At 37.7% G+C, this 27,896-nt stretch overlaps 1 protein-coding gene across 6 annotated transcripts in view; it reads right to left on the reverse strand.

Annotated features, from left to right (window-relative positions):
• The window catches only part of PAXIP1 (PAX interacting protein 1), an 86,524-nt gene that overhangs the window by 47,843 nt on the left and 10,785 nt on the right, over positions 1-27,896 (reverse strand). For 4 of the 6 annotated variants that reach the window (XM_064275120.1, XM_064275117.1, XM_064275115.1 and 1 more), the window contains exons 4-6: positions 26,985-27,048; positions 19,289-19,402; positions 11,519-12,145 (exon numbers count right to left, since the gene is read on the reverse strand). In XM_064275120.1, coding sequence (XP_064131190.1) covers positions 11,519-11,851 — 333 coding nt within the window. In that variant the 5' untranslated portion in view covers positions 11,852-12,145; positions 19,289-19,402; positions 26,985-27,048. Of the gene's footprint in view, positions 1-11,518; positions 12,146-19,288; positions 19,403-22,087; positions 22,253-23,596; positions 23,661-26,984; positions 27,049-27,896 lie in introns of those variants that run through there. The other 2 variants (XM_064275118.1, XM_064275119.1) reach the window with 2 other exon arrangements.

Genomic DNA, 27,896 nt, shown 5'->3' on the forward strand with positions numbered 1-27,896 from the left:
GGAAAATCTGATTTTAGCAAATAAATTAAAAAATATATATATTTGGCCAAAATTAAAACGTAAGGCAGAATATGGCCTGTGGGTTACTGGTCTGCAACCTGAGTTCTTTATCTTCCATCACCCAAAGCCAACACGCCTCCAAAGTTGCTAATTCAACTATACCAGTCTGACCAAATCTTTTCCTTCTGGGTTGCCAGTGTAACTATTACCATTACAACTAGTCTTCCTCTTCATGGGAATTCTAAGCCTCTGATCCCTCCACTTTCCATCCAGACTGGGTTCCATGTATTCATTCTTGTTAACACCACCAACCTAAGCTGGTCCTAACTATGTCTAGCACTCGTGTCTTCCCAATCTCTACAGCAACTATTACAAAATCTTCTCATCTTTCCAAACCACCGACTACCTCCTCTCTCTTCTCCTAGGCTCTACCCATCTTGCCTCATACCATCTAAACTTTCTTCCTTCTAATATCTAAAAGATGTGTTTTCTTTTACCTCACTCTGTATCTCATGCCCTTCACCCTTCTCAAGAAACATGTACTACCAATTACACACTGCTCAACCTCTTTCATTAAAAAAGAAAGGAACGAAAGAAAGGAAGGAGAGAGGAAGGAAGGACTACCCCTGATTTGCTGTCTTCCACTGGCCACTATCATACAATCTCTTCCCTTTCATAGCTTAACTTTTTAAAAACTGTCTCCGTTTGTTGGATCCATTTCATCACCTTCTACCATAATTTCAGTTTGTCTTCAACCTCTACTGCTCTAATGACACTCTCTTGACAAGATCAAAGACCTCCATGTTTATGTACATAATACTTTCCAGTCTCTCATGTCCAAATCTGACCTATCAGCAGTACTGGACATAGTGGATCAATGTCTTCCCAGAAACACTCTTACCCCCGGACTTAGGTGATAATACACTATCTTTGTTTCCTCCTGAACTCCCTGGCTCCTTCTTCAAAGATTCATCTATTGACTATCTCTAAATCTTCAACTTTTTGAAAATTTTTCACATGTATGAGTGTTTGCCTTTGATTTCTTCAGATTAGTGACTCTCAAAATATGATCTATGGCCTATCCTCCTAGTAGACAGCAAACAGATCCAAAAATTAAGTTCTTTATTAATTCCAATAAAAGAATGACTAATAATTCTCTAGGCTTATTTTTATGTGTAACTAAGAGCAACTTCAGCCAGGCACTCCTTGGAAACTCTACAGGGCAGTTCTACTCTGTCCTATAGGGTCATTATGAGTTGGAATCGACTCGATGGCACTAGGTTTTTAGGTAAGAGCAACTTGAGGGGAACAGGATGGCTGACTAGGTAGAAGCTTCCGCTGATCCCTCTTGCAACAAAGACTCGAAAAGAGAAATGAATCGATTACATACATGACAATCTACAAACCCTGACCATCAAACACAGAACTAAGGAGTTGACCTGAGTACCAGGGGAGCGAAAAGCCGCGCACTGAAGCAGCAATCACTTCTGGAGCCAGCGTGCCGCGCCACAGCCTTGAGCCCTCACGATTCCCTGGAGCCGGTGTGGTGGTGCTAATCGTGGATTACTGAGACGAACCAAGCATGGGACGCAGCCCTAATCCCCTTGAGTAACCTTGGCGGGGACCCCTCCAGCACACACAGGCTGCAACCGATGCGGCTGACAGGAGAACGAGAAGCCACGGGGAAGTGACTGGTTTCGGAGCCTGGAGCGCAGCATCCCACCCAGAAAACCTTGGTGCTGGGCTTTGGACTAAGCGCGGAGGAGCTGATCATAGCTTCCTGATAGGCGTGAGCATGGGACACAGCCCTAACCTACGGGGGCAATCTCGACCCAGCCACCGCACACAGGCTACACACCCCTCTGGAATCTCAGATAAAACAGTCCTCACCAAACAAGTAACTTTGTCTATCCTGCCACACTACTCTCTCCTATCTATCTGATCCCTTCCCTCCCTGCCCCAGCTGGCTTCATTAACACTGGAATTACCTGGGCTAGGGAGTGAAGTACTCTGTGGGATTTTCATTTTTTTTTTCTAACCCATTCTCCTGGCTTGAGAGAAACAGCAATTAACAATCAGGGGGAAAAATCCTTCCCTGATTTCCCTAAACTGGAATAATAATACAGAACCAGCTCCAGCCAAGCATAAGAGATGCAGTCTTTGGCTTTCATCCTTACAGGGAACCAGGTGGCTATTATAATGCAAAGGCAATTCTGATAGAGATTTGACTGTAATTGTTTTAGCTGAGCAATGGAAAGGCAAGTTTTGGAGGTCTGATACCTCTCTACCTATTAAACAGAGCCCTCACTGATCCACAGCAGGGAACTGAGGGCTGAAGCTTCACCCACACCACCTAGCCACCTGCTAAAGGGGTCTGAGGATAGTGACACCTACCAAGCACTGGGTGCCTAAGGTACAGCTGTGGAGCTCAACCACCAGCATGCTCTAGAGAATAGAGACACTCCTACCTCACTGGCACATGGGGGAAGGCTGTGAGCATCCTGCCCTCCTCAGAGTGACCCCCTGCTGCTACTAGAATCTGGTGCATAAAACCATCACCACTACTCCTCTAAGTTAACAGGCGACAGCCTACATCACACACTAGGTGACCCACTATCAGGACACCTAAGCTGATTCTATTCAAGAACAGTGAAGGGACTCATAGGCTCATATATCTGGTAACAGCTCAAATCAGCTGGTAACAGGACATAAGTGATTCAAAGGCTACAACAATCAAGATAGTGCAATCTAGTAACCCATCTGGGTGTACTGAAACAAAACAAGAAGACTCAGAAAATATAAAATAAATCATTACAATATCTTATAGATGGCTTGGAGACAGCAGTCGATATCCAATCACATAAAGAAGCAGACCATGATTGCTTCTACAAACCCCCAAATCAAAGAATCGAAATCTTTCCCAAATGAAGATACATTCCTGGAATTATCAGATGTAGAATATAAAAAACTAATACACAAAATGCTTCAAGACATCAGGGATGACCTCAAAAATGAAAAAAGGCAATCTACAGAAAAAGCCAAGGAACACACAGATAAAGCAGTTGAAGGAAAAAAAAAAAAAAAAAAGATTATTCAAGAATATAGTGAAAAATTTAATAAGCTGCAAGAATCCATAGAGACAGGATTCAGAAATCCAAAAGATTAACAATAAAATTACAGAATTAGGCAACTCAGTAGGAAGTCAGAGAAGCAAAATCAAGGAATTGGAATGCAGAGTGGGGGAGAGGGAGGATAAAGCAATTGACACCAATACAGTTGAAGAAAAATCAGATAAAAGAATTTTAAAAAATGAAGAAATCCTAAGAATCATGTGGGACTCTACCAAGAAGAATAACTTGCGTGTGACTGGAGTTCCACAACAGAGAGGGGTAACAGAAAATACAGAGAAAGAATAGTTGAAGATCTGTGGGCAGCAAACTTCCCTGGCATCATGAAAAATGAAAGGATATCTATCCAAGATGCTCACCGAACCCCATACAAACAGATCTCAAAAGAAAATCACCAAGACATATTATCATCAAACTTGCGAAAACCAAATATAAAGAGAAAATTTTAAAAGCAGCCAGGGATAAAAGAAAAGTCACCTACAAAGGAGAATCAATAAGTTCAGACTACTCGGCAGAAACCATGCAGTCAAGAAGGCAATGGGATGACATATACAGTACACTAAAGGAGAAAATTTGCCAGCCAAGGATCATATATCCAGCAAAACTCTCTCTCAAATATGAAGGTGAAATTCGGACATTACAGATAAACACAAGCTTAGAGAATTTGCAAAAACCAAACCAAAACTACAAGAATCACTAAAGGAAATTCTTTGGTCAGAAAATCAATAATATCAGATACCAACAAAAGGTCACAGAACATCCTGATATAAACTCAGGAAAATCACAAAAACAAAATAAGATTAATTAAAAAAAAAAGCTTAAAACAGAGAATCACTGATGTCATTATGTAAAAGATTACAATAATCAAAAAAGAAACACTAAATACAGGAGGCACAGATCTTCCATATGGAGAGGAAACCAAGGCAATATACGACGATACAAGTTACGTTTTTACTTAGAAAAATAGGGGTAAATATTAAGGTAACCACAAAGAGGTCTAACAATTCCATACTTCAAAATAAAAATCAAGATAAACATAATGACTCAGCAAAAATAAATTTAACTACTTTAACAAAGAAAAACATCTCAGCACAAAAACGTAAGTGGAAAAGAGAAACTGTCAACAAGACATACAAAAAAAGCATCAAAATTACAGCAGTAAACTCATATGTATCTATAATTACGCTGAATGTAAACAGACTAAATGCACCAATAAAGAGAGAGTCACAGCCTGGATAAAAAACCACGACCCGTCTATATCCTGCCTACAAGAGACACTGCTTAGACTCACAAACAAAAACTCAAAGGATGGAAAAAATATATCAAGCAAACAACAATAAAAAAAGAGCAAAAGTGGCAATATTAATTTCTGACAAAATAGACTTTAAAGTTAAATCCACCACAAAGGATAAAGAAGGACACTACATACTGATTAAAAGGACAATTGACCAGGAAGATATCACCATATTAAATATTTAAGCACCCAATGACAGGACTGCAAGATACATAAAACAAACTTCAACAGAATTGCAAAGTGAGATAGACACCTTCACAATTATAGTAGGACACTTCAATACACCACTTTCAGTGAAGGATAGGACATCCAGTAAGAAGCTCAAGAGATACACGGAAGATCTAATTGCTACAATCAACCAAATTGACCTCACAGACGTATACAGAACACTGCACCCAACAGCTGCAAAGTATACTTTTTTTTCTAGCGCACATGGAACATTCTCTAGAACAGATGACATATTAGGTCATAAAACAAACCTCTGCAGGATCCAAAACATCGAAATATTGTGAAGCATCTTCTCAGACCATAAGGCCGTAAAAGTAGAAATCAATAACAGAAAAATTAGGGAAAAGAAATCAAATACTTGGAAACTGAACAACACGCTGCTCAAAAAAGATTGGGTTATAGAAGACATTAAGGAGGGAATAAAGAAATTCATAGAATGCAACGAGACTGAAAGCACTTCCTATCAAAATCTTTGGGACACAGCGAAAGAAGTGCTCGCAGGTCGGTTTATATCAATAAATGCACACATACATAAAGAAGAAAGTGCCAAAATCAGAGAAGTGTCCCTACAACCTGAACAAATAGAAAGAGAGCAACAAGTCTGTCAGGTACCAGAAGAAAACAAATAATAAAAATTAGAGGAGAATTAAAGGATTTAGAAAAAAGAAAAACAACTGAAAGAATGAACAAAGCCAAAAGCTGGTTCTCTGACAAAATTAACAAAATTGATAAACCATTGGCCAGACTGACAAAAGAAATACAGGAAAGGAAACAAATAACCTGAATAAGAAAAGAGATGGGCCATATCACAACAGACCCAACTGAAATTAAAAGAATAATATCAGATTACTACGAAAAATTGTACTCTAACAAATTTGAAAACCTAGAAGAAATGGATGAATTCCTGGAAACACACTGCCAACCTAAACTAACACGAACAGAAGTAGAACAACTAAACAGACGCATAACAAAAAAAAAAAGAGATTGAAAAGGTAATCAAAAAACTCCCAACAAAAAAAAAAGCCCTGTCCCGGATGGATTCACTGCAGAGTTCTACCAAACTTTCAGAGAAGAGTTAACACCACTACTACTAAAGGTATTTCAAAGCACAGAAAACGATGGAATACCCCCTAACTCATTCTATGAAGCCAGCATATCCCTGACACCAAAACCAGGTAAAGACTGCACGAAAAAGAAAATTACAGATCTATATCCCTCATGAACATAGATGCAAAAATCCTCAACAAAATTCTAGCCAATAGAATTCAACAACATATCAAAAAAATAATCCACCACGACCAAGTGGGATTTATACCAGGTATGCAAGGTTGGTTCAGTATTAGAAAAACCATTAATGTAATCCACCATATAAATAAAACAAAAGACAAAAACCACATGATCTTATCAATTGATGCAGAAAAGGCAGTTGACAAAGTCCAACACCCATTCGTGATAAAAACTCTCAGCAAAATAAGAGCAGAAGGAAAACTCCTCAACATAATAAAGGGTATTTATACAACGCCAACAGCCAACATCATCCTAAATGGAGAGAGCCTGAAAGCATTTCCCTTGAGAATGGGAACCAGACAAGGATGCCCTTTATTACCACTCTTATTCAACGTTGTGCTGGAGGTCCTAGCCAGAGCAATCAGGCTAGACACAGAAATAAAGGGTATCAAGATCGGCAAGGAAGAAGTAAAAGTATCTCTATTTGCAGACAACATGATTTTTATACACAGAAAACCCTAAGGAATCCTCCAGAAAACTACTGAAACTAATAGTTCAGCAGAGTATCAGGTTACAAGATAAACATACAAAAATCACCTGGATTCCTCTACACCAACAAAAAGAACACCGAAGAGGAAATCACCAAATCAGTACTATTCACAGTGGCCTCCAAGAAGATAAAATGCTTACAAATAAATCTTACCAAAGATGTAGAAGATCTATACAAAGAAAACTACAAGGTACTACTGCAAGAAACCAAAAGGGACCTACATAAGTGGAAAAACATACCTTGCTCATGGATAGGAGACTTAACATAGTAAAAATGTCTCTTCTACCAAAAGCCATCGATACATACAATGCACTCCCAATCCAAATTCCAAAGACATTTTTTAATGTGATGGAGAAACACATCACCAACTTCCTATGGATGGGAAAGAAGCCCCAGATAAGTAAAGCATTACTGACAAAGAACAAAGTGGGAGGCCTCACTCTACCAGATTTTAGAACACATTATACAGCCACAGTAGTCAAAACAGCCTGGTACTGGTACAACAACAGGCACATAGACAATGGAATGGAATTGAGAACCCAGATATAAATCCATCCACATAGGAACAGCTGATATTTGACAAAGGCCCAGTGTCAGTTAATTGGGGAAAAGATAGTCTTTTTAACAAATGGTGCTGGCATAACTGGATATCCATCTGCAAAAAAATGAAACAGGACCCATACCTCACATCGTGCACAAAAACTAACTCCAAGTGGATCAAAGACCTAAACACAAAGTCTAAAACGATAAAGATCATGGAAGAAAAAATAGGGACAACGTTAGGAGCTCTAATACAAGGCATAAACAGAATACAAGACATTACTAAAAATGCCAAAGAAAAACCAGATAAATGGGAGCTTCTAAAAATCAAACACCTATGCTCATCTTAAGACTTCACCAAAAGAGTAAAAAGACCACCTACAGACTGGGAAAACATTTTCAGCTATGGCATCTCCAACCAGCACCTGATCTCTAAAATCTACATGATTCTGCTAAAACTCAACCACAAAAAGACAAACAACCCAATTAAAAATCCTGTTCAAAGGATATGAACAGGCACTTCACTAAAGAAGACATTCAGGCGGCTAACAGATACATGAGGAAATGCTCTTGATCATTACCCATTAGAGAAATGCAAATTAAAACTATAATGAGATTCCATCTCACTCCAACAAGGCTGGCATTAATCCAAAAAACACAAAACAATAAATGTTGGAGAGGCTGTGGAGAGACTGGAACACTTATATTTTGCTGGTGGGAATGTAAAATGGTACAACCACTTTGGAAATCCATTTGGCCTTCCTTAAAAAGCTAGAAATAGAACTACTATAGATCCAGCAATTTCACTCCTTGGAATATATCCTAGGGAAATAAGAGTCTTTACACGAACAGATATATCCACACCCATGTTTACTGCAGTACTGTTTACAATAGCAAAAATATGGAAGCAACCAAGGTGCCCAGCAAGGATGAACGGATAAATAAATTATGATATATTCACACAATGGAATACTACACATCCATAAAGAACAGTGAAATGTGAAACTTTTCATAACATGGAGGAACCTGGAAAGCATTATGCTGAGTGAAATTATTCAGTTGCAAAAGGACAAATATTGTGTAAGACCACTATTATAAGATTTTGAGAAATAGTTTAAACTGAGAAGAACAAGTTCTTTTGTGGTTATGAGACGGGGAAGGGAGGGGGGGTGGGAGAAGGATATTCACTAATTAGATAGTAGATAAGAACTCCTTTAGGTGAAGGGAAGGACAACACTCAATACAGGGGAGGTCAGCACAATTGGACTAAACCAAAAGCAGTTTCCTGAATAAACTGAATGCTTCAGAGGTCAGAGAAGCAGGGGCTGGGGTTTGGGGACCATGGTTTCAGGGGACATCTAAGTCAACTGGAAAATACAATATATTAAGAAAAATTCTGCCATCTCACTTCGAAGAGTGGGCCATCTAAGATGCATCAATGAGTCTCAACCTACCTGGATCAAAGGAGAATGAATAACACGAAGGACACAAGGTAATTACGAGCCCAAGAGATAGAAAGGGCTACATGAACCAGAAACTACATCATCCTGAGACCAGAAGAACTAGATGGTGCGCCCAGCCACGACCGATGACTGCCCTGACAGGGAACACAACAGAGAACCCCTGAGGGAGCAGGACAACAGTGGGATGCAGACCCCAAATTCTCATCAAAAGACCAGACTTAATGGTCTGACTGAGACTAGAAACATCCCAGCGGTCATGGTCCCCAAACCTTCTGTTGGCCCAGGACAGGAACCATTCCCAAAGCCAACTCGTCAGACATGGACTGCACTGGACAATGGGTTGGAGGGAGATGCTAATTAGGAGTGAGCTACTTCCATCAGGTGGACACTTGAGACTGTGTTGGCATCTTCTGTCTGGAGGGGAGATGGGAGGGTAGAGGGGGTTAGAAGCTGGCAGAATGGTCAGGAAAAGAGAGACCTGAAGGAGGGAGCGGGCTGTCTCATTGGGAGGAGAGTAACTGTGAGTATGTAGTAAGGTGTATATAAGTTTATACGTGAGAGACTCACTTGATTTGTAAACTTTCACTTAAAGAACAATCATTAAAAAAAAAAAAAAAAGAGCAACTTAGGAACCCTGGTGGTACAATGGCTAAATGCCTGGCTACTAACTGAAGGTTTGGCAGTTTGAACCCACCCAGAGGCTCCACAGCAGAAAAGCCCTGGCCATCTGCTCCTGTAAAGATTACAGCGTAGGAAACCTTATGGGGCAGTTCTACTCTGTCACATGGGGTCGCTGAATCAGAATTGACTCAAAGGCATACACCAACACAAGAGCAACTGTGGATAAGCTATTCAGTAAAGGGGGGGTGCTAAATTCATAAATTCAGTTTTTTCAGTAAATTTGCCAACAAACGATTCAATAGTCTATCAAGAAATCTTGCTACCATGCAACGTTTGACAACGTTGCAAAACTCCCGTCCTAGTGTGCAGGCATACAAGCAGACAGAATTCCTGTAGGTTTCTTAATGTAATTTTGAGTTAGTCACTGCTTTCCTGCTTCAGGTTACGCCATTAAATTATAACTAAACATGTTTTACCTTCACCATTTTCAATTTAGTTAGCTATGGATTGGCTAGCCTTACACTGTATAAGGATGTATATTTCAATAAACTAATTTTTTGTCTATAATGTTCCTACAGTTGAGCTTTAAGGCATGTGTGCACTCAGAATCAAATAGCTATCATTCACATTCACATTATAAATGTGCTTCTATGATGACACGTTATAAACATCAAGTCCTTTTAGCGAAAGCAGGAATCTGTGGAACACTGGGCCACCACCTCGACTTGTTCCTATACTCTATATAGCTGTTTTTCTGGGACTCTATACTGTTACTCAAAAAATAAGAAATATGAAACGGAAAGTTTGCCAGAGCAAGGTGAGCCTGCAGACTGATCCTAAGAGCTAGATGGGGCGCTCCACTGGCTCTGAAAGGTCAGGGATCCTTACACCTTTGCCCTAGACTCTCTTCTTGCTGTGCCCTCTCTGCCAGATCCATGCTTCAATCAGCATCGTTTTGGCTAATTGTGCCTCTAGCTGAGACCTTTAACATGAGAGCCAAACACATAGGCCCAACTACTTATTAGACATCTCTACTTGGATTTATCAGACACCTCAAACCCAACTCTCTAAAAAAAGGAACTTAGGGTCTTAAAACCTGCAGCTCTTCCAATGTCCCTTTTTTCTGAAATGGTATCATCACTCAACTGCTCAAGACAGAAAGCTGGGTCCTATCCTTAACTCTTTTTCTCTCAAACCCCACACCAACAGTCTCTTAAGTGGTCTCTGCTTCGATTCTTTCCCCTCTACAATACATTCTCGACACAACACCTATCGGATCTCATCTCATCCCTGCTCAAAGCCCCCCAGTGGCTTCCTTCCCATGGACTACAAGGCCCTCACTACATCATTCCTAGCATTCATTCACCTCATTTACTAAGCTTAAGTCTCCTTAACATTCTTTTGTTAGAACACAACAAATTCATTCCCACTCTGGGTTTCTGCAGTTGCTGTTCCTTTTGCCTACAACTCTTTGCTCTCAGTTCTTCCGCTGATCTCCTTGTCATCTAACCCTGACTTAAGTCACCTCCTTTATGAGAACTTCTCTAACAACCAAATCCAAAACAGCATTCCCCCACCCCTTGCTATTATACAACCCTTTATTTTCTTCAAAACATTTATAACTATCATTTTGTTGATATTTGTCTGCTTATTGTCGGTATTCTCCACCTAAAATGAGAGCAGGAAACTTGTCTTTCTTATTTACTATTTTATTCCCAGTGCCTAGAAAGTGCTTGGCAAACAACGGTCCATCCATATGCTACCTCAACTACCCTTCTTTCTATCTTAAATTGAGAAGCACTACTTGAAAATTTTAAGATCTATCTGTATCAACACATTTCATGTCATAAACTTAAAACTGAGATAAAGGCTTCTTTGGTGAATAAATGAACTTATTTATTTACCATGAAGTTCATTACAAGCAAATAAAAAATAACCAAAAAAGAAAAAAAAAACCCAAACCTGCTGCAGTCGCATCAATTCTGACTCACAGAGACCCTACAGGACAGAGCAGAACTGCCCCATAGGGTTTCCAAGGAGCAGCTGGTGGATTTGAACTGCCAACCTTTTGGTTAGAAGCCGTAACTCTTAACCACTGCACCAGCAGGACTCCAAATAAGGAAGAGCTGATAAATTTCTTTCTTCTCTTGGCTGCTACCGCTAATTTCAGACTAAGAGTGGAAACCCTTTTTCAAGGGAGAGCACTTTATCACTGTTACCCTGCTTCTACTCAGCTGTGTTAGGTCTTCAACCTAAGTGCACATTGCTCACACTGCTATCTTTTTTTGTGATAGAATTCATTACACATCAAAAATAGTAAGACTATAAAATAGATTCTCATTACTTCACTGACACAAATGAATATTGCTTATAAGTTATTTAGTCTGAAGCAGAAAATAAAAAAAATTATACTGAAAGAGATTATACAATCCAATATATAAATGTTTGCTTTCTGAAGGTGACTTACATGTGCTACATTTGACGGCCGGTTCATCTGCTGAATGTCAGCATTATTAGTAATGTTTCTCAATGTCCGCACAGCTGGACTCCAAGAAGCTATCATTTCTGATCTTTCAGAGCTTTGGAGATTTTGTCCTGAAGCCATTAAATTACCCCGGACATCAGGAGGCAAAATGTTACCTGGGACCGGTGGGACATTGGCACATAAATTAATTAATCCAGGCTCCTTTCCCTGAGGTAGTCTGCGTTTTGCCGCAGCTAACTGTGGGACTTCAGCTGGGGTCCAGTTTAAATTCCTCTCTTGTTTCTCAGGTGATGAATCTGAAGAATCATCAAACATCAATTCCCCTTTAGATTTTTCAGTGTTTGATTTGGGTGAAAACTGTTGGTCACCTGAAGGCGATCCTTCTTGAGAACTAGCAGGGCTTGATTTTTCATCTGTACTAGCCTCGTTTTGAGAATCCTGTTCCTCGTTTTCCACCTCCTCTTCCTCCTCTTCTTCCTCTTCGTAAATAATCAGGCGAGGGTGGTAAAATGCTTCATCCTTTTTAGTTTTATCAGCTATGGAATCGAGGACCCAGTCAGGTGTCACAATTCTAATACTTGCTCGCTTAAAAGCACATTCGTATTTTTCCTGTGAGTAAAGCACAGACAAAACCAAAGCTGTAAATTTTATCAGATTTCCCAGAATCACTGTGTATTAAAAAAAAAAAAAAACTTTAGGAGAGGGATGCAGTTGAAAAAGTTCAGCAATTGTTATTGCCATTATATACAAAAGAAAAGCTTAATCTCCTTTTACGTAGAGGACATTGAGCAAAAAAGTTGACATGAACCATTACCAATGATCACTGGAAATGTCTCCTCTGCAATAGTAGTCCTAAAAGAGTCTGTTTATAAATTATATTTTAAATTCAAAAGTATAGCTAGGAATTTTTTGGAAAATTCTGTTAGAAAATCACTTACTGATAGTGTTTGCAAAGCTGGTTTTTCAGGGTAATGGAATCATGGGGGTGGAGTACCTTCAAAACATACACAGTGTGGATGACTTTTCATGGGGATCCTCCCTTAATCAATTATCTTGTATTTACCGGCACTTTCTATATGCCAAGTAATACTAGGGGTTTAGGAGCCCTGGTAGTGCAGTGGTTAAGGGCTGCAGCTGCTAACCAAAAGGTTGGCAGTTCAAATCCACCAGCCGCTCCTTGGAAACCCTGTGGGGCAGCTGAGTCAGAACTGTCTCAATGGCACCCAACAACAACTAGGGGTTTGGAGACACAAAGCATGCGTCTCTGACCTAGAGGTTCACAATTCAATTCAGAAAAGCAATTAAATATGCAAGGAGACTATAATATAAAACCAAGTGTTAAGTGACATGGTAACAAGATTGCAAAAGGATTTTGCCAGTGTGAGCTACAGGACTCAAGGAAGGCCTCACTGAAGCGTGAGATATGCCTGAGCCATGAAGATAATTTGCATGGTAGAAAAGGGGAGGAGAAATATGGCACAACGGAAAAAATGTGCATGGCGCATATCACGAAGTGTGCTGACAGGTCAAGGACTCTTCCACTGGTATGTGTAATGTGAAAGTCAAGATGGAATCAATACCAAAGGAAAAAGGAAGTGAATGTAAATAAAGTAGCTTTAAAAAAATGATTTGTAAATACGGTTCAGTTAATTCATAGAATCTCACCCACCAGCTTCTAAAAGCTCAGTATGTAACAGCAATTGTCTGGCAAACACATAATTATGGCTGTAAACTTAAACCTATTTCCTGTTGTAGAGACCAAAGGTGACATTTGTTGTTTATGGTCAGGGTAAGTATTATGCTCTACAGGGCAGTACAGGAAGTAGAAGGATATGGAGTTACTACTTTTAGCTGTCTCGTTCTTTGGGGACAATCAGTGTTAATGTGAAGTGCTATAAAACTAAGAGACATCTCTTGGGAAAGAATAAAGCTATACATAAGGCAAATGATTTCACTTTCTGTTATTTTCGAGGATGTTCTTTTTTAAACATTTTAAAACCGCAAGCAAAACGCAGACCTGAAAGAACACTTATGAATAAAAAGCTAACCAAAAGGAAAATGAGCATAATCATAATAATTACACTGACTGGAAATTACCACACTTAACATTTTTAGTATATAGTCTTAATTTTATATATATATATATATTCTTCATTATTTATCTATGATAAATTTCTAAATTTTGGTCGCAGGTTTGAAAAGTAAAGAGATTTAAGGCTGTACATTTATAACTACACTTCCCTCTAAAGACACTATTCCAATTTATACTCACACCCCTGATAATAAAATATTTTATTCCTTATCCTAAAAAAATCACATTTCACTCAAGTTTTCTCTCACTTTCCATAAATAGCTTTTGTCACTTAAAGACAGTTACTTTGTCAAAAACAAACAAACAAAAAAAGACAATTACTGCTTAAACAACTTTAAGAGCCAAGCAATTTTTACACGCCTTTGCCTGAGCTAATTTACCAGCTAAATTATTCTAATTCTTGTATCCTCAAAATGATAAATTACTACATGTAATGGACCTTAGGAGTCAACAGTGATAAGTAAATGTACCCGTGCAGTCTTAGCACAGTCGAGGGCATAACCAGTGACGTGCTAGGGTTGGCTGGTTGTGCCTATCTTTCCCAATTTCAACTTCCTGTTTGATGACATCAGGTTGGTAGCTTGTAATTAGCCACGCTGAGAGTATTTACACTCAGAAATGTGCAAATGCTACAAACTAACCTTCTCCTGCCAATAATTAAACATTGTTCTGTTGATCTTAAGGTAAAAATTCCTGTCTTTCTCAATTGAAATTAAAATGTTTTATAAACTGAAGAGTATAAAAGGTAGTTTCTTTACGCCAGTTACACATTTTCTTTATGCACTCATTAACAAAATGTAAAAACATTAATTTACTTTAAAAAGAGATGCCATTTATTTTCATATGTAGTCAGCTAGTCTCTTCAGCACTAATACAATTCAGATTGTAAACTGTTTAAGATTGTTATTAGTACCTTTAAAAACTTATGTCTGAATACAGGTAGCCAACAGATACATGAGAAAATGCTCCCGATCATTAGCCATTAGAGAAATGCAAATTAAAACTACGATGAGATTTCACCTCACACCAACTAGACTGGCATTAATCCAAAAAACACAAAATAATAAATGTTGGAGAGGCTGCGGAGAGATTGGAACTCTCAGACACTGCTGGTGGGAATGTAAAATGGTACAACCACTTTGGAAATCCATCTGGCGCTATCTTAAACAGTTAGAAATAGAACTACCATACAACCCAGAAATCCCACTCCTAGGAATATACCCTAGAGATACAAGAGCCTTCACACAAACAGATATATGCACACCCATGTTTATTGCAGCTCTGTTTACAATAGCAAAAAGCTGGAAGCAACCAAGATGTCTGTCAACGGATGAATGGGTAAATAAATTGTGGTATATTCACACAATGGAATACTACGCATCGATAAAGAACAGTGGCGAATCTCTGAAACATTTCATAACATGGAGGAATCTGGAAGGCATTATGCTGAGCGAAATGAGTCAGTTGCAAACGGACAAATATTGTATAAGACCACTATTATAAGATCTTGAGAAATAGAAAACACGGAGAAGAACACATACTTTTGTGGTTACAAAGGGGGGAGGGAGGGAGGGAGGGAGAGGGCTTTTTATTGATCAATCAGTAGATAAGAACTGCTTTGGGTGAAGGGAAAGACAACACTCAATACAAGGAAGGTCAGCCTAATTGGACTGGACTAAAAGCAAAGAGGTTTCCGGGATAAAATGAAAGCTTCAAAGGTCAGCGGAGCAGGGGCTGGGGTCTGGGGAACATGGTTTGAGGGGACTTCTAAGTCAATGGGCAAAATAATTCTATTATGAAAACATTCTGCATCCCACTTTGAATTGTGGCGCCTGGGGTCCTAAATGCCAACAAGCGGCCATCTAAGATACATCAATTGGTCTCAACCCACCTGGAGCAAAGGCAAAGGAAGAACACCAAGGTCACACGACAACTAAGAACTCAAGAGACAGAAAGGGCCACATGAACCAGAGACCTACATTATCCTGAGACCAGAAGAACTAGTTGGTGCCTGGCCACAATCGATGTCTGCCCTGTCAGGGAGCACAACAGACAACTCCTGAGGGAGCAGGAGACCAATGGGATACAGACCCCAAATTCTCATAAAAAGACCATACCTAATGGTATGACTGCGACTAGAGGAATCCCAGAGACAATGCTCCCCAGAACTTCTGATGGCACAGGACAGGAACCAACCCTGAACACAACTCATCAGGCATGAAAAGGACTGGTCAGTGGGGGGGAGAGAGATGCTGATGAAAAGTGAGCTAATTAAATCAGGTGGACACTGGAGAGTGTGTGGGCAACTCTTGACTGGAGGGGGGATGGGAAGATAGAGAGAGAGGGAAAATGGCAAAATTGGCACGAAACGAGAGACTGAAAGGGCTGACTCAAAAGGGGGAGAGCAAGCGGGAGAAGGGAGTAAGATGTATGTAAACCTACATGTGACAGACTGATTGGAATGGTAAATGTTCACTTGAAGCTTAATAAAAATTAATTTAAAAAAAAAAAAAAAAACTTATGTCTGAATAGATTTAAGTACATCCAAAATGACCAAACCTCAGTCTTTTTAAAGGGCTTTAATCTCAAATATTATAGCAACTTAGTTCTATGTCAAAGATAAAATCATGAATTAAGAACATAATGGCTAATAATGATGTACATTAACTTAAAAACATTTTGTTTTTATAAATAGAGTATGCCAGATCATATGGTTGCCTCCAGCTCTTCTGACTGGGGATTCTTGTCCTTATAGGAGAGGAGGTGGAGAATCAAGGAAGAGGTGAGTTGAAGTAAGAAATCATCAACCTACAAACTAAACAAGAGGAGGCAACATGGTCTATCATAATCTATTTGTAAAATATCTCAAAAGTAACAATACCATCCTAGATACAGACGGCAGACAGACCTGCTTACAAATTTTAACTCCATTACTTTTTAGTTCTGAGACTTTGGTTAAAATTATTTAACTCAGCAATTCTAAACACACGGTTACTCTTCCCTAGACAGTTTTGGGTATCTGTGAGGGCATTGTTTCGTCTGTCACAAGAACCAATGGGCACAAGGAGGTGCCAGGGATGCTAAGTTCTAGAGTGCTCCAGAAATCCTGTACAGTTCAAGAGGTATCCTGCATACCATGTTCTGATGTACCACCAGACATTCAGAGATAAATACATGCTGGTATATACATTAATTTTCTAGGAAAGCAGCTACCAAAAAAAATAATAATAAAATAAATCAAAGGATGATTGATTCTATTTTGTTCAAAAATTTACTAAGAGTTCATTGCCATTTTGGAAAATCATGTCACTGAACAATGAAAACCCTATGGAGTACAGTTCTACTCTGACGCGACTCTACAGCAAGTGGATATAGATGCCCATGTATAGATCCATTTATATATACATTTGTATTATATATACATGTATGTATTAAACAAACAAACAAACAACACATTGCCTTCAAGTCAATTCCAACTCACAGGGGCCCTACAGGACAGAGAAGAACTGCCCCAGAGTTTCCAAGAAGTGCCTGGTGGGTTTGAGCTGCTGACTTTTGGTTAGCATCCATAGCTCTTAACCACTATGCCACCAGGGTTTCCAAAAATATATATAGCAACATATATATAAACATCTTACTATTTCATGACATCTTCTAGTATAGCTGTACTTGAGCATTCAAATATTATCATACATACATCTTACCATTTTTTTCAATTTATTTTACAAGTGAGTGTTATGATTTCTTAGAAATTATTTAGGAACAATAAAGTGTATTGTAGAATATTTGTTACAGAAAGAAGATGTCTGTGTGTCAGTTTCTTCATGGTGATAGGAGAACTTATTTCATAACATGCTATGAATATTACTAGCATTTAGTAAGTGCTCAATAATGAATGTTTATTACCACTATTTTTATTAAGTTCATAAATCTGGTTTTAACAAGTTTTTAATCATTGGAGAAGAAATGCAGTTAACACTAAAATATTAATTCCTTTTTCCCTATATTGAGTTAGTTCTTTCAAAACTGAGAAATTAAAATTGGAAAAGCAAACAAGGCTTTTCTTTCTTTTCTAATAAATAATATAAATAAAATTAAGCATTAAAATGAAATAAATTGCTTAAGAGAATATTATAATTCCATTACAGACTTAGATAAGATCTCTGTGTATGTGCATATGTACATACATCTTGTTTAATATCCATGTAACTAAAGCATACTACTTATCACTTAATTGGTTAAATTGTTCTGCAAAATAGTATGCGAAATACAAATTTTTTACTTAAAGAATCACACCATAAACTTTCCCAGAGGAGGTTTCTTTTTTGATTGTGTGGCTTAATAATACCAAGTCACAACCAAACTCACTAGCTCAAATTAATTTTATTGTCAGGAAACTAGCATGATGAACAATATACAATTTAAATTGCAGGACTTATCAGTAAGGACCACAATTTACACGTGACATTTATGGATCGCTTCTGTACAGTTTCCAAGTTTCTATAAAATGGAACAGACTCTTGGCTGGGCAGGTTTTTTTATCAGTCTTCCACTCTTTTTTACTTCAGTATCTTTGCCATAAACGGAAAACTCCTTTCTTCTACTTTTGTGATTCTGTGTGCTAAGGTGAAATAATATGGTAACAATGTTGATTCAGACTGAAGGCAACAACAACAAAAAGATGATGGCAATGACTGACAGATGGAAAAATTAACTAATCAAAGGCTGTCATATATTATACTTGGTTATCAAAATTATATATTGGTCATGGAAGGGAATTTGATTTCCACAAAACCAAATCCATTGCCATCGAGTCGATTCCGATTCATAGTGACCCTATAGGTCAGAGTAGAACTGCCCTGTAGAGTTTCCAAGGGAGCACCCAGTGGATTTGAACTGCCAATCTTTTGGTCAGCAGCTGTAGCACTTAACCACTACCCACCAGGGTTTCCTTCCATAGAACAGTAGTTCTCAAAATCTAGTACACAGCAGAATCACCTGGAGGGCTTGACAGACCAGATTGTTGGGCTCCACCCCGCAGAGTCTTAAGATTTAGTAAATCTGGGCTGGGGCTGGAAATCTGCATTTCTAACAAGTCCCCAGGTGATGGATGCTGCTGAACCAGGGACCATATTTTAGGAACCAAAATCCTTGTGGTCATACCAGTGCATAGGGATAAAAGCCTTGCTCTTATCAAGATAAATTTAGTTTTTACTGTTATAGATTACTAAAAGAAGAAAATGTATTGAAAACTTTACCAAACGTATGTAATTATATCCAGCACAAGGTCCTAAAAAAAACTATGAAGACTAACTTCATACATTTTTTCCATACATAAAAATGAACTGAAGTTTTACTGGATTTGAAAGAATAAACTACAGAGTTCAAAAAAGTTTCCTATTTCCCCCATGAAATAAAGCCAAAGTTCTTTGTATTTAGAAGTTATATTAGGCTTATAATGTAACTTACAATGATCTCACATCCTCTGTGAAATGAAGCCGGGTATAAATAATGAAAACTGACAGAATCAGCTTCTGCAAGTGGAATCTAATAATTAATTTAAAAGGAGTTTAAAAAAAAAAAAAACAAAACAACAAGACAGCTGACTTCTGTAAACACTTCAATGGCCTACAAAGACAGGGTGTGTATGAGGTGCTTACCCCCTTTGGTTCTGGGACAATCAAATGGGTGCACTTCCTGTTGAGGTTCAGCTGGCACTCCCCTCCGTGGAATGTAACCAAAGCCCACAGAGCACTTCGGTCTTCAGATGACACCTGGGAGAAGCGAGAAAACAGGGCTTTCATCATACGTCTTCATCTCTGCATGTTTATCTTTTTACTTTATTATATTAGAATACATTGTGATATCCTAACTATTCTGCTTTATCTACTTTTCTGTTTTATTAAATGAAATCAACCTAAGGACCTGAGTAGGAAAAATAAATAAGTTTTTAGCAATTATTATAATAAAAACTATATTTCTGTCACGATAGTTTTATAGGTATCTTTTTTTATCTTGCCACCAAATGAATAAAAAATACTTATATTCATATTTCAAAGACCGAATGGAGGATTCAGTCTGTAACAAAAATGATGCAGAACGGGGAAGCAGAAAGAACCAGTACATCATTCCAGCTTCTATGTGTGTAATTTCTGAAACTTTAAATACAATAATAGCAATATCAAAACCACATTTAAGGAGCTCCTTAATCACTAATGGAAAACAAATAAATACTAATCATGAAATGGGTAAATAAAAAGATAAAAATACAATTGTAAGTGCAGGGGTAAATGTAAATATTATTTAACATGAAGAAAGAAAAGACAAGCATAAAAGGAGTAATTTCTTATGCTTGCATAATGATAAAGTAAAGACTCCAGATATGATGGTTTGTTTTAAAACAGGCTTTCACTATAATGATAAAAACAGCTACCATTTATTGCCTGCCTACTATGTGCCAGGAACTGTGCCAAGTGCTTTATCTATATTCCTAAATCCTTACAACCACCACGGGAAATAGGAATCATTAGTCCAATCTTAAAGATAGGACACAAACTCAGATTAAGTAATTCTCTCAAGATTAGTTAATAACTGGACAAGTTGGCTTTTAAATCCAGGTCTGTCTAAACCCGGGTCTAACTCTAAACTGTCTCTTCCCACTGTTCTATGCTGCTTCTCTAGGGGTCACTACTAGCAAATCGAAAAATAATACCTGCAATTAAAACTTCAGAGTCTGAAAAACAGAAGAAACACTTAAGAAAAATAAAGGTGTGTTAATTCTAAGATAATCATTTAACAAAGTGATTTTTTTCTCTGGATAAACTTTTATTATAAATTGAGGATTATGCCTGTTGAAGAATCTTGAACTATCTTACCAGTTTTAAAAGTATTAATGGGTTAATTTCTTTTTAATTGCCATTGTTCAGTTTGCCAAAATTCTGACATACATCTACTCTCATCCTTCTTACAAATTTTTCAAGAAATGATTTCACATTCCACACTACTCTAGGAATACTAAGATCACGTTATAAAATCACCTCTAAAAATATTATTATTATTTTTTTTTATTTAGTAAGGTAACATCACATTTCAGGAGATTAGATCAGGTTATTATTTCATTAGAGACTTGAAAAAACATTTATATCCTGCAGCATCTGGACAGCTGAAACTTAATTATGATAATATAGGTTAAACTAATCAATCATTATCTAACCTTTATCAAAAATGAAATTAAAAAACAATCTAGATATGCCTTTATTACCAAGATTTGGCCATAAGTCAGTTAGATATTTTTATTTTACTGACTGCAGTAAATATAGTCCTATAACATAGTTGGCCTATGCCATAGGTGTAGATCTCAACAGGGTGCAAGATGTTGCTGTGGAAAGAACACTAGGCAGGGAAGAAGAAGGGGACCTGGGAGGCAGTACTGTGTCTCCCATGACAAGCTCATTATGTTAGCTTGGAAAACGTCCGTGAACCAGATTCTTCATCAAAGTACGTTTGGATTAAATGACCTCTAAAAACCATACCAGCTCAATAAATCAGCATTAATTAATAATTAGGAATGCTCTTTCCACACCAAAATGTTAACAATAGTTATCTAGGGTGATATAATTATGGGGACATTGTTATTTTCATTTTTATACTTTTCTGTATTTTCCAAATCGTTAATTTTAAAATTGGGGAAAAGTGCTTTTCTTTTTTTAAAGCAATCTTTCTAAAACACAAATCTTATCATTTTGGCTAACAAAGCTTTGATGTCTCCTCAATTCCTCAGGGCTAAAATCTAAAAAGCTTCAAAATGGTGTCTAAGGCCCTTGCTGTCCTGGCTCCTGACCACCTCCTTGTGCTCACTACTTCCCCACATGCACCTTCCACTACAGCCATGTTTAACGGCATTCCTCAGACATGCTCTGCTTTCTGTCTCCACCCAAAGCTTAGCCCTCAGCTCCCTGCTCCTCTAGGATTCGGCTCAGGTATCACTGTCACTACATTCCCATAGCATGTTATACAAAACTCTAAATACTCATCCAGCTATGTAACTGTATACACATCTGCCCCCCCCCCCCACTGCACTCTAAGCAACTCTGTTCCCCCTGTTAAACACATGCTTTCCTTTATACCAATCAGGAATGTCCTCCCTTCTCCTTCAGATCTCACCACCCCTAATAAAACCCTCCCTGATTCTAACATACATACATGGATTTCTCCTTCAGTATCAGAAACTACAATGCTACTTATTAAAGACTGAAGTCTTGGATAAAAATTACATCTTAAAAGCCTGGGTATCTTTCACAGTACCTAGTACAGTGCAAGGCACATGGGTAGGCAGTCAAGAAACACATGTTGATTGAGATACAGAAATGGAAAGGACTTTTATTTTTCATTTTCTAAGTTTAAATTATGACCCTGGCCAGGCTCTCCATTACACTCTTGACCTATTCCCAGAAACCTACCCAGCACATTACAACAGAGGGCCTCGGCCTGCATCAATACCGGGTCAGAAGAAGGCAGATGGTCTCTGTGCTTTCCAACTTCTGCTGGCACAATCTCCCTTCCCTACCTCTCCCTGGGAGATCTCTGGAAGACTCCAACAAAGAGCTCCAGCTTGTATCAACACCCTGACAGGGGAAAAGACAGAAGGGTCACTAAGAACCACCAAGCAAACATTCCTTTTTTAAAGGTGGAGTCCTGCCTGGTAATGCATGTATGCGTGTGTGCGCACATAGGTGTTCTAGCGTTCAAAAAAAGGTACCAATACCTCAGACAGTCTCTAACAGTGCAGAGAACAGAGCAACGGTTGACCATCATTTTCCAACCCTCCTCTGTATTAGTTCTATACCTTGTACCCACTTTTATTTTTGTACATATTACAATATATTGTATTTGTTCACATGTCTATCTCCCCTTATAGACTGTAAGTTTACTGAGGGGAGAAATCGCATCTTTATTTGTATCCTAGCGTTGTTCCTGACACAAAGGAAGTATTCATCAAGTATTTGTTGAACCAAAGTCCCTTAGCTACACACTATACAGATGTTTGTTAATATACCTTATAAAAATTAATGAACACTTGTTAATAAGCACAAAATATTACTGCCTCCCAATGCACTTTCCTTAAACTAAAATTTCCAGGGTTCTTCATATGAACTACTGTCAGGTAAGATCCTTCCCATCCATACCTGAACAATCTTTCTGAATGCGAAAGCAGGGCTTCATTATTTTACCCTGTTAAATTACACACTGGGGCCTTCAATTCATCATAAATGATGGACTAGGATAATAAGTGTAATAAACGATCCACAAAGACCATATCAGATTCTGATTTTTGTTACCCAACAAAATTATTCACACTAAATTCAAGTTCTTTATGTCCTCCATAGACCCAGCTGCTCCCCTCCATGATTTTAGCACCTACATAAAATTCTACTTTTCAAATGAAAGCTGGGGAGCCGTATCTTCACCCAATGTGTCACCAGCAGGGTCACTTCCCAGACCTCATAATCATATGACACTATTCTACCTTCAAGAATCTAGACATGTATGTTCTCTGGCTAGTTTCCTCACCTGTAATGTTTTCTTCATGGGATGGTCATTCTCTCCTCATCCCCTGCTAACTATACTGGTGTGTCTTCTCAGCCTAGAACCCAAGATCCACTTAGACCCCTAAGTATGGTCACCAAGTCCTGTGCCCTTTTTCATCATTCTTTTTTTTCCTGGGTTTTTTTTTTTTACAGAACAGGACTGAGAATACATGGAGCTATGTATACCTCTCTCCTACAAATTCATGCTCTGAAACTTTACCAGCAAATAAAAATAAAAATGATTAAGTCTGACTTTATCTTTGGCTTCTAAAAATAAAATTCTACTTCTCTAATTGTCTCTATTTTCAAATTCCTCTCCTTTTCCAATCTCCGTAAGTATGTATGTTACCCAAAGCTCTATTCCTGGTGATCTCCTCTTACCTCTACTATCCTTTGAAGGAATTAACAACTCTCAGCACCTTCATGCCACTGTATCTTCAAATCCCTACAAGAAATTTCCATTTGGATAGCTGATCAATACCCCAAATTCAACAGGTTTCAAACTGTTTCTAGTTTCCATTTTATACCTTCATTTACACTGTGCTTGCCTTAATCCAAATCTTCTTCACCTGAAGTCTAAAAGACAGCAACTTTCCATCTTGCCAAAACTCCAACCTCTACTCTGCCTTCATGTCACACTGAAGTTCCATGACCAACCTGACCTACGAGGATCACAGGTGATTCGAATTTTTTTTTTTCCTGTGTTTTCTAAATTTTCTAATGTAAACATCTGTAACTCAAAAATAAACAAAGTAAGGAAGCATCCTGCTGACTACTTTACCAAGCTCAAGCTCACATACCTAGGTTTCAAGGTCTTCCATATTCTCTATCCACCTACCTACCCAAGCTTTTGGCTCTATACCCAAATATATAACCTCAGCTCTGACATCAGTCTCCTAACAATGAGCCACGTGTGCCTTCCTGTTTTTTCCTTCTATTTTTCTCTACATGGAATGCCCTCCCTCCATACCTTATTCTTACTTTGCCTATTCTTTCAGATCCAATTCAAATCCTGCATCCTCTGTCAAGTCTCCCCTAAGCTTTCCAGCTCATGTTAATGCCTTCCTTTTCTGAACTCATATATTAATACTTATGTCACTAGATTGAGCATATCACATAGTACGTGTTATATATACTATAACCTTATATCTATACCATATAATAGTCTTTTGTAAATGGTTAATGCACTGGACTGGTTGGAGCTCAAGTCCACTCAGAGGCATCTCAGACAAAGTCCTGGTGATCTATCTCTAAAAAATCAGCCACTGAAAACCCTGTGGAACACAGTTCTACTCTGACACACATGGGGTCACCATGAGTCGGAAATGACTCAATGGCACCTGGTATAACCTTTGTCAAATGTAACTACTAGTTTTTTTCTCTCCTAGAATACTACTAGGTAATATTCTACCTAGTGCTAAACTCATAGTTAGTATTGAATTATATCTAATTACCTAATTTAAAACCCTCTAATTACCTTATTCTCACATATTTTTTATTTTATTATTTATTTCTTCAAGTCAAGTCTGCTAATCGCCATGTCACTGTGGCCTAGACCCCTGAAAAATATCCAGTGCTCCTCCGTACCCACCCCAGCTCTCAATGGCCCATCTTTCTCTCCTGCTTTCTCATTCAATTTGCATCCTCACTGGATAGTGGATTTCTGAATCTGAAACCCAGAAATCCAATCAATATGAAACATAATTTTTAAAAATTCACATTTTAGCCAAAGTACATTGTGTTTATGCATATACGATATAGGAATAAAATGTTTTCAATTTTAACACTTTTCTGATGTTTATTATAAATTTGGAACATACAGAGAAGTATAAAGAAAACAATAAAAATTACATGTAACCATAGCACTTAGTGATAAAAAAAATTTTCACTTTAGCCAACTTTAAAAATCATCATCACGTAAATACACATTTATAACAGATACGAAAAACACTGAAAAATACAAATACCAACAAAATTCCTGTTCCTAAGGGGGGGAGGGGAGTCAATTTTGCTTCTTTAAGAATCTCCACCAAATTTATGTAGCAAGAAAAAGAAAAAAGAGGATTTTATCATTTTAAAGAACTTCCAAAATTTATGACACAAAAAACAAAAGCATAGTAACCAGAGTTAAACTTACTGACTTATTGCTTGCACAGATGGGATCAAACTTAGATTGGTAATATCTGTACTAAAAGCTGAGTCTGGCCAAAACTCTAACAGTGCTAAAGTAAATAAGGCCTGGTTCTATAGCCCTCTAATGCCAAAGAGGAGCAAAAACAGAAAGACACCAATCAAAGTCATTTTCATGGTATGCCCTTTCTCAAAGCTTTCAGAGGGGATAGAGGACTAAACACTATCTGAAAAATATCTTCTTGAGAATATCAAAATTATAGATTGGGGACCCGGCCTGTGTCAAAATGGTAGCACTCTATGTTGTGGTTTTTCCTGTCCAATAACCACTCATTTTAAATGAATTGTCCTACGCAATTTTAAAATGAGCTTAACAGTACAAACTTAGTTTTTTAAAATAGTTTCTATGGTTTGAGTTTTTTTTTTTTTTTAACTAAGGGTTTGGGAGAACAGAATAAAAAAAATCAAATAATCACTTCCCTCACTACCCAGAATTAACCACTGTTAACATTTTGGTCCCTCCTTTCAGACATCTCCTGCTTGTAGTTGATATTATTATAATTATTTTATATCGTGCTTTTGTCTCCACTTAAAACATTTTCAATGTCTTTACATATCTTCATAAAATATAATACAAAAATGGCTATACAGCTAGACTCTTGTATAAGTGTATATAAGGTTTCTTAACCTTTCCCAAATACTGGATAATCTTTTCATTTCCAGTTTTACCCTCTTGTATAATGATGCTGTGCTGAACACTTTCATGCATCAATCTGTCTTTATTTCAATCAACCTGGGATAGATTTCTGAACACACGAGAACTGCAGAGGAAAACAGAATGAGTACTTGCAGGCTCCCGATTCTGCTAAACTTTTCTAGAAAACTGTTACACTGATTTGCACTCCTGCCAGCAGGAGGTAGGCGTTTTGTGGTAGATGTCTCCGCCAGTATTAAGTACAATGTTACCAATTTGATAGGCAAAAATCTTGATCTCATTGCTATTATAACCTCCATGTCTTTGATTATAAAAGTGTAGCAAGTGTTTTGTTATACTTATTTGATATATGTGGTTTCTCTTTAAAACCCAAAAACCCAGTGCCGTTGAGTCGATTCTGACTCATAGTCATCTCATAGAACAGAGTAGAACTGCCCCGTAGAGTTTCCAAGGAGCGCCTAGTGGATTCGAACTTTCCATCCCTTGGTTAGCAGCCGTAGCACTTAACCACGCCACCAGGGTTTCCTTTATGAACTGTAAATTCACTTCTTTAACTTATCTGCTGAGATCTTTATTATTTTTTCTTATTGATGCATATAATTTACTAGGAAAATTAATTCCTCACCTATAATTCCGACTGAATTTTCTTCGTCATCTTTTAATTTCATTTTTAACACTTTTTGTGTTCAAGTTTTAAAACTTTGTAATTCTTCAGATTTAGAAGGACTGTTCTCACCCATTAAAAACTTTAAATCTTAAAAATAAGCATGAATATTTAAATAATCATAAGTTCATATTGAATATGCAGTCACAGTTTAGTCAACAACTTCTTTAAAACTGGTTAATAGGTCATAAATCCAATCATACAAAACGTCAGAAAGTGTTACGTGTAAATAATGCAAGACTAATTATAATCATGCTTACCTGAGAAAGGCAGGCAGTAACTCCAAAAAAAATCTGACATGACTCTGGAGAAAAACCATTTACTCTGTTTTGTAGTTATTAAGATTACAATGGAACAGAATTAGTGCAACCTGTCCTTCACTAACAGACCATCTTACTTGACCACGTGAACATTACCTGCTTTCCTCCCACCTTCCTCCCTCCCTCCCACTCTATCCATTTACGAAAGAGACAGCCTTAAGTTGACCACAGAATAATACAAAGGAGACTGGAATAAAGAGAAATAGGCAGCACAAAGAGGACTGAGAGGTTTTCTATGAAGTACATTTTAAAATCCAATCTCTCCACTCATCTTCAATAAAATGGGCATAATACAGTTACAGGGAAAAGCACTTGGCCTCTGATAGCTTGCTTATGACACACACACACATGGTATAACAACCACTTTAAAAACAAACATAAAAAAGTTTTTTAAGCTTATTTTAGAATGGAAGGGTAATGTGATTACTTCTGTGACATAGTAGAAAGAATCCTTTATGAAAGAATTGAGGTTCTAGATTTATTACCACTAATTTTGTGAACCTGGGCAAGACACCTCTGAGCTTCAGTTTCCTCTTCATTAAAAAAAGAGGTGGAATATGTAATTCCCAAGATCGTTTCTAGTTCTAAAGTTCTGATTTTTAAACTCCATTCAACATAACTACTGAAAGCTTACTATGTACCAGACCCCAGAACATGGCTATAAATAGACATGGGCTCTATGTGCCTATATTTTATAGTCTATTCAAGACAAACACAATGACTTTTTTAAAGTTTGGAGTGTCTAGAATTCAAAATGGCTTAAAGGCTTACTTCTATTTTCTGACTGGTGAAAAGTGTATATATCAGATGGGTGAATTAAGAAAAACATAACAGACTGAAAATTCTATTGCA

The sequence above is a fragment of the Loxodonta africana genome, chromosome 22 (genome assembly GCF_030014295.1).
Source record: "Loxodonta africana isolate mLoxAfr1 chromosome 22, mLoxAfr1.hap2, whole genome shotgun sequence".
Lineage (NCBI taxonomy): Eukaryota > Metazoa > Chordata > Mammalia > Proboscidea > Elephantidae > Loxodonta > Loxodonta africana.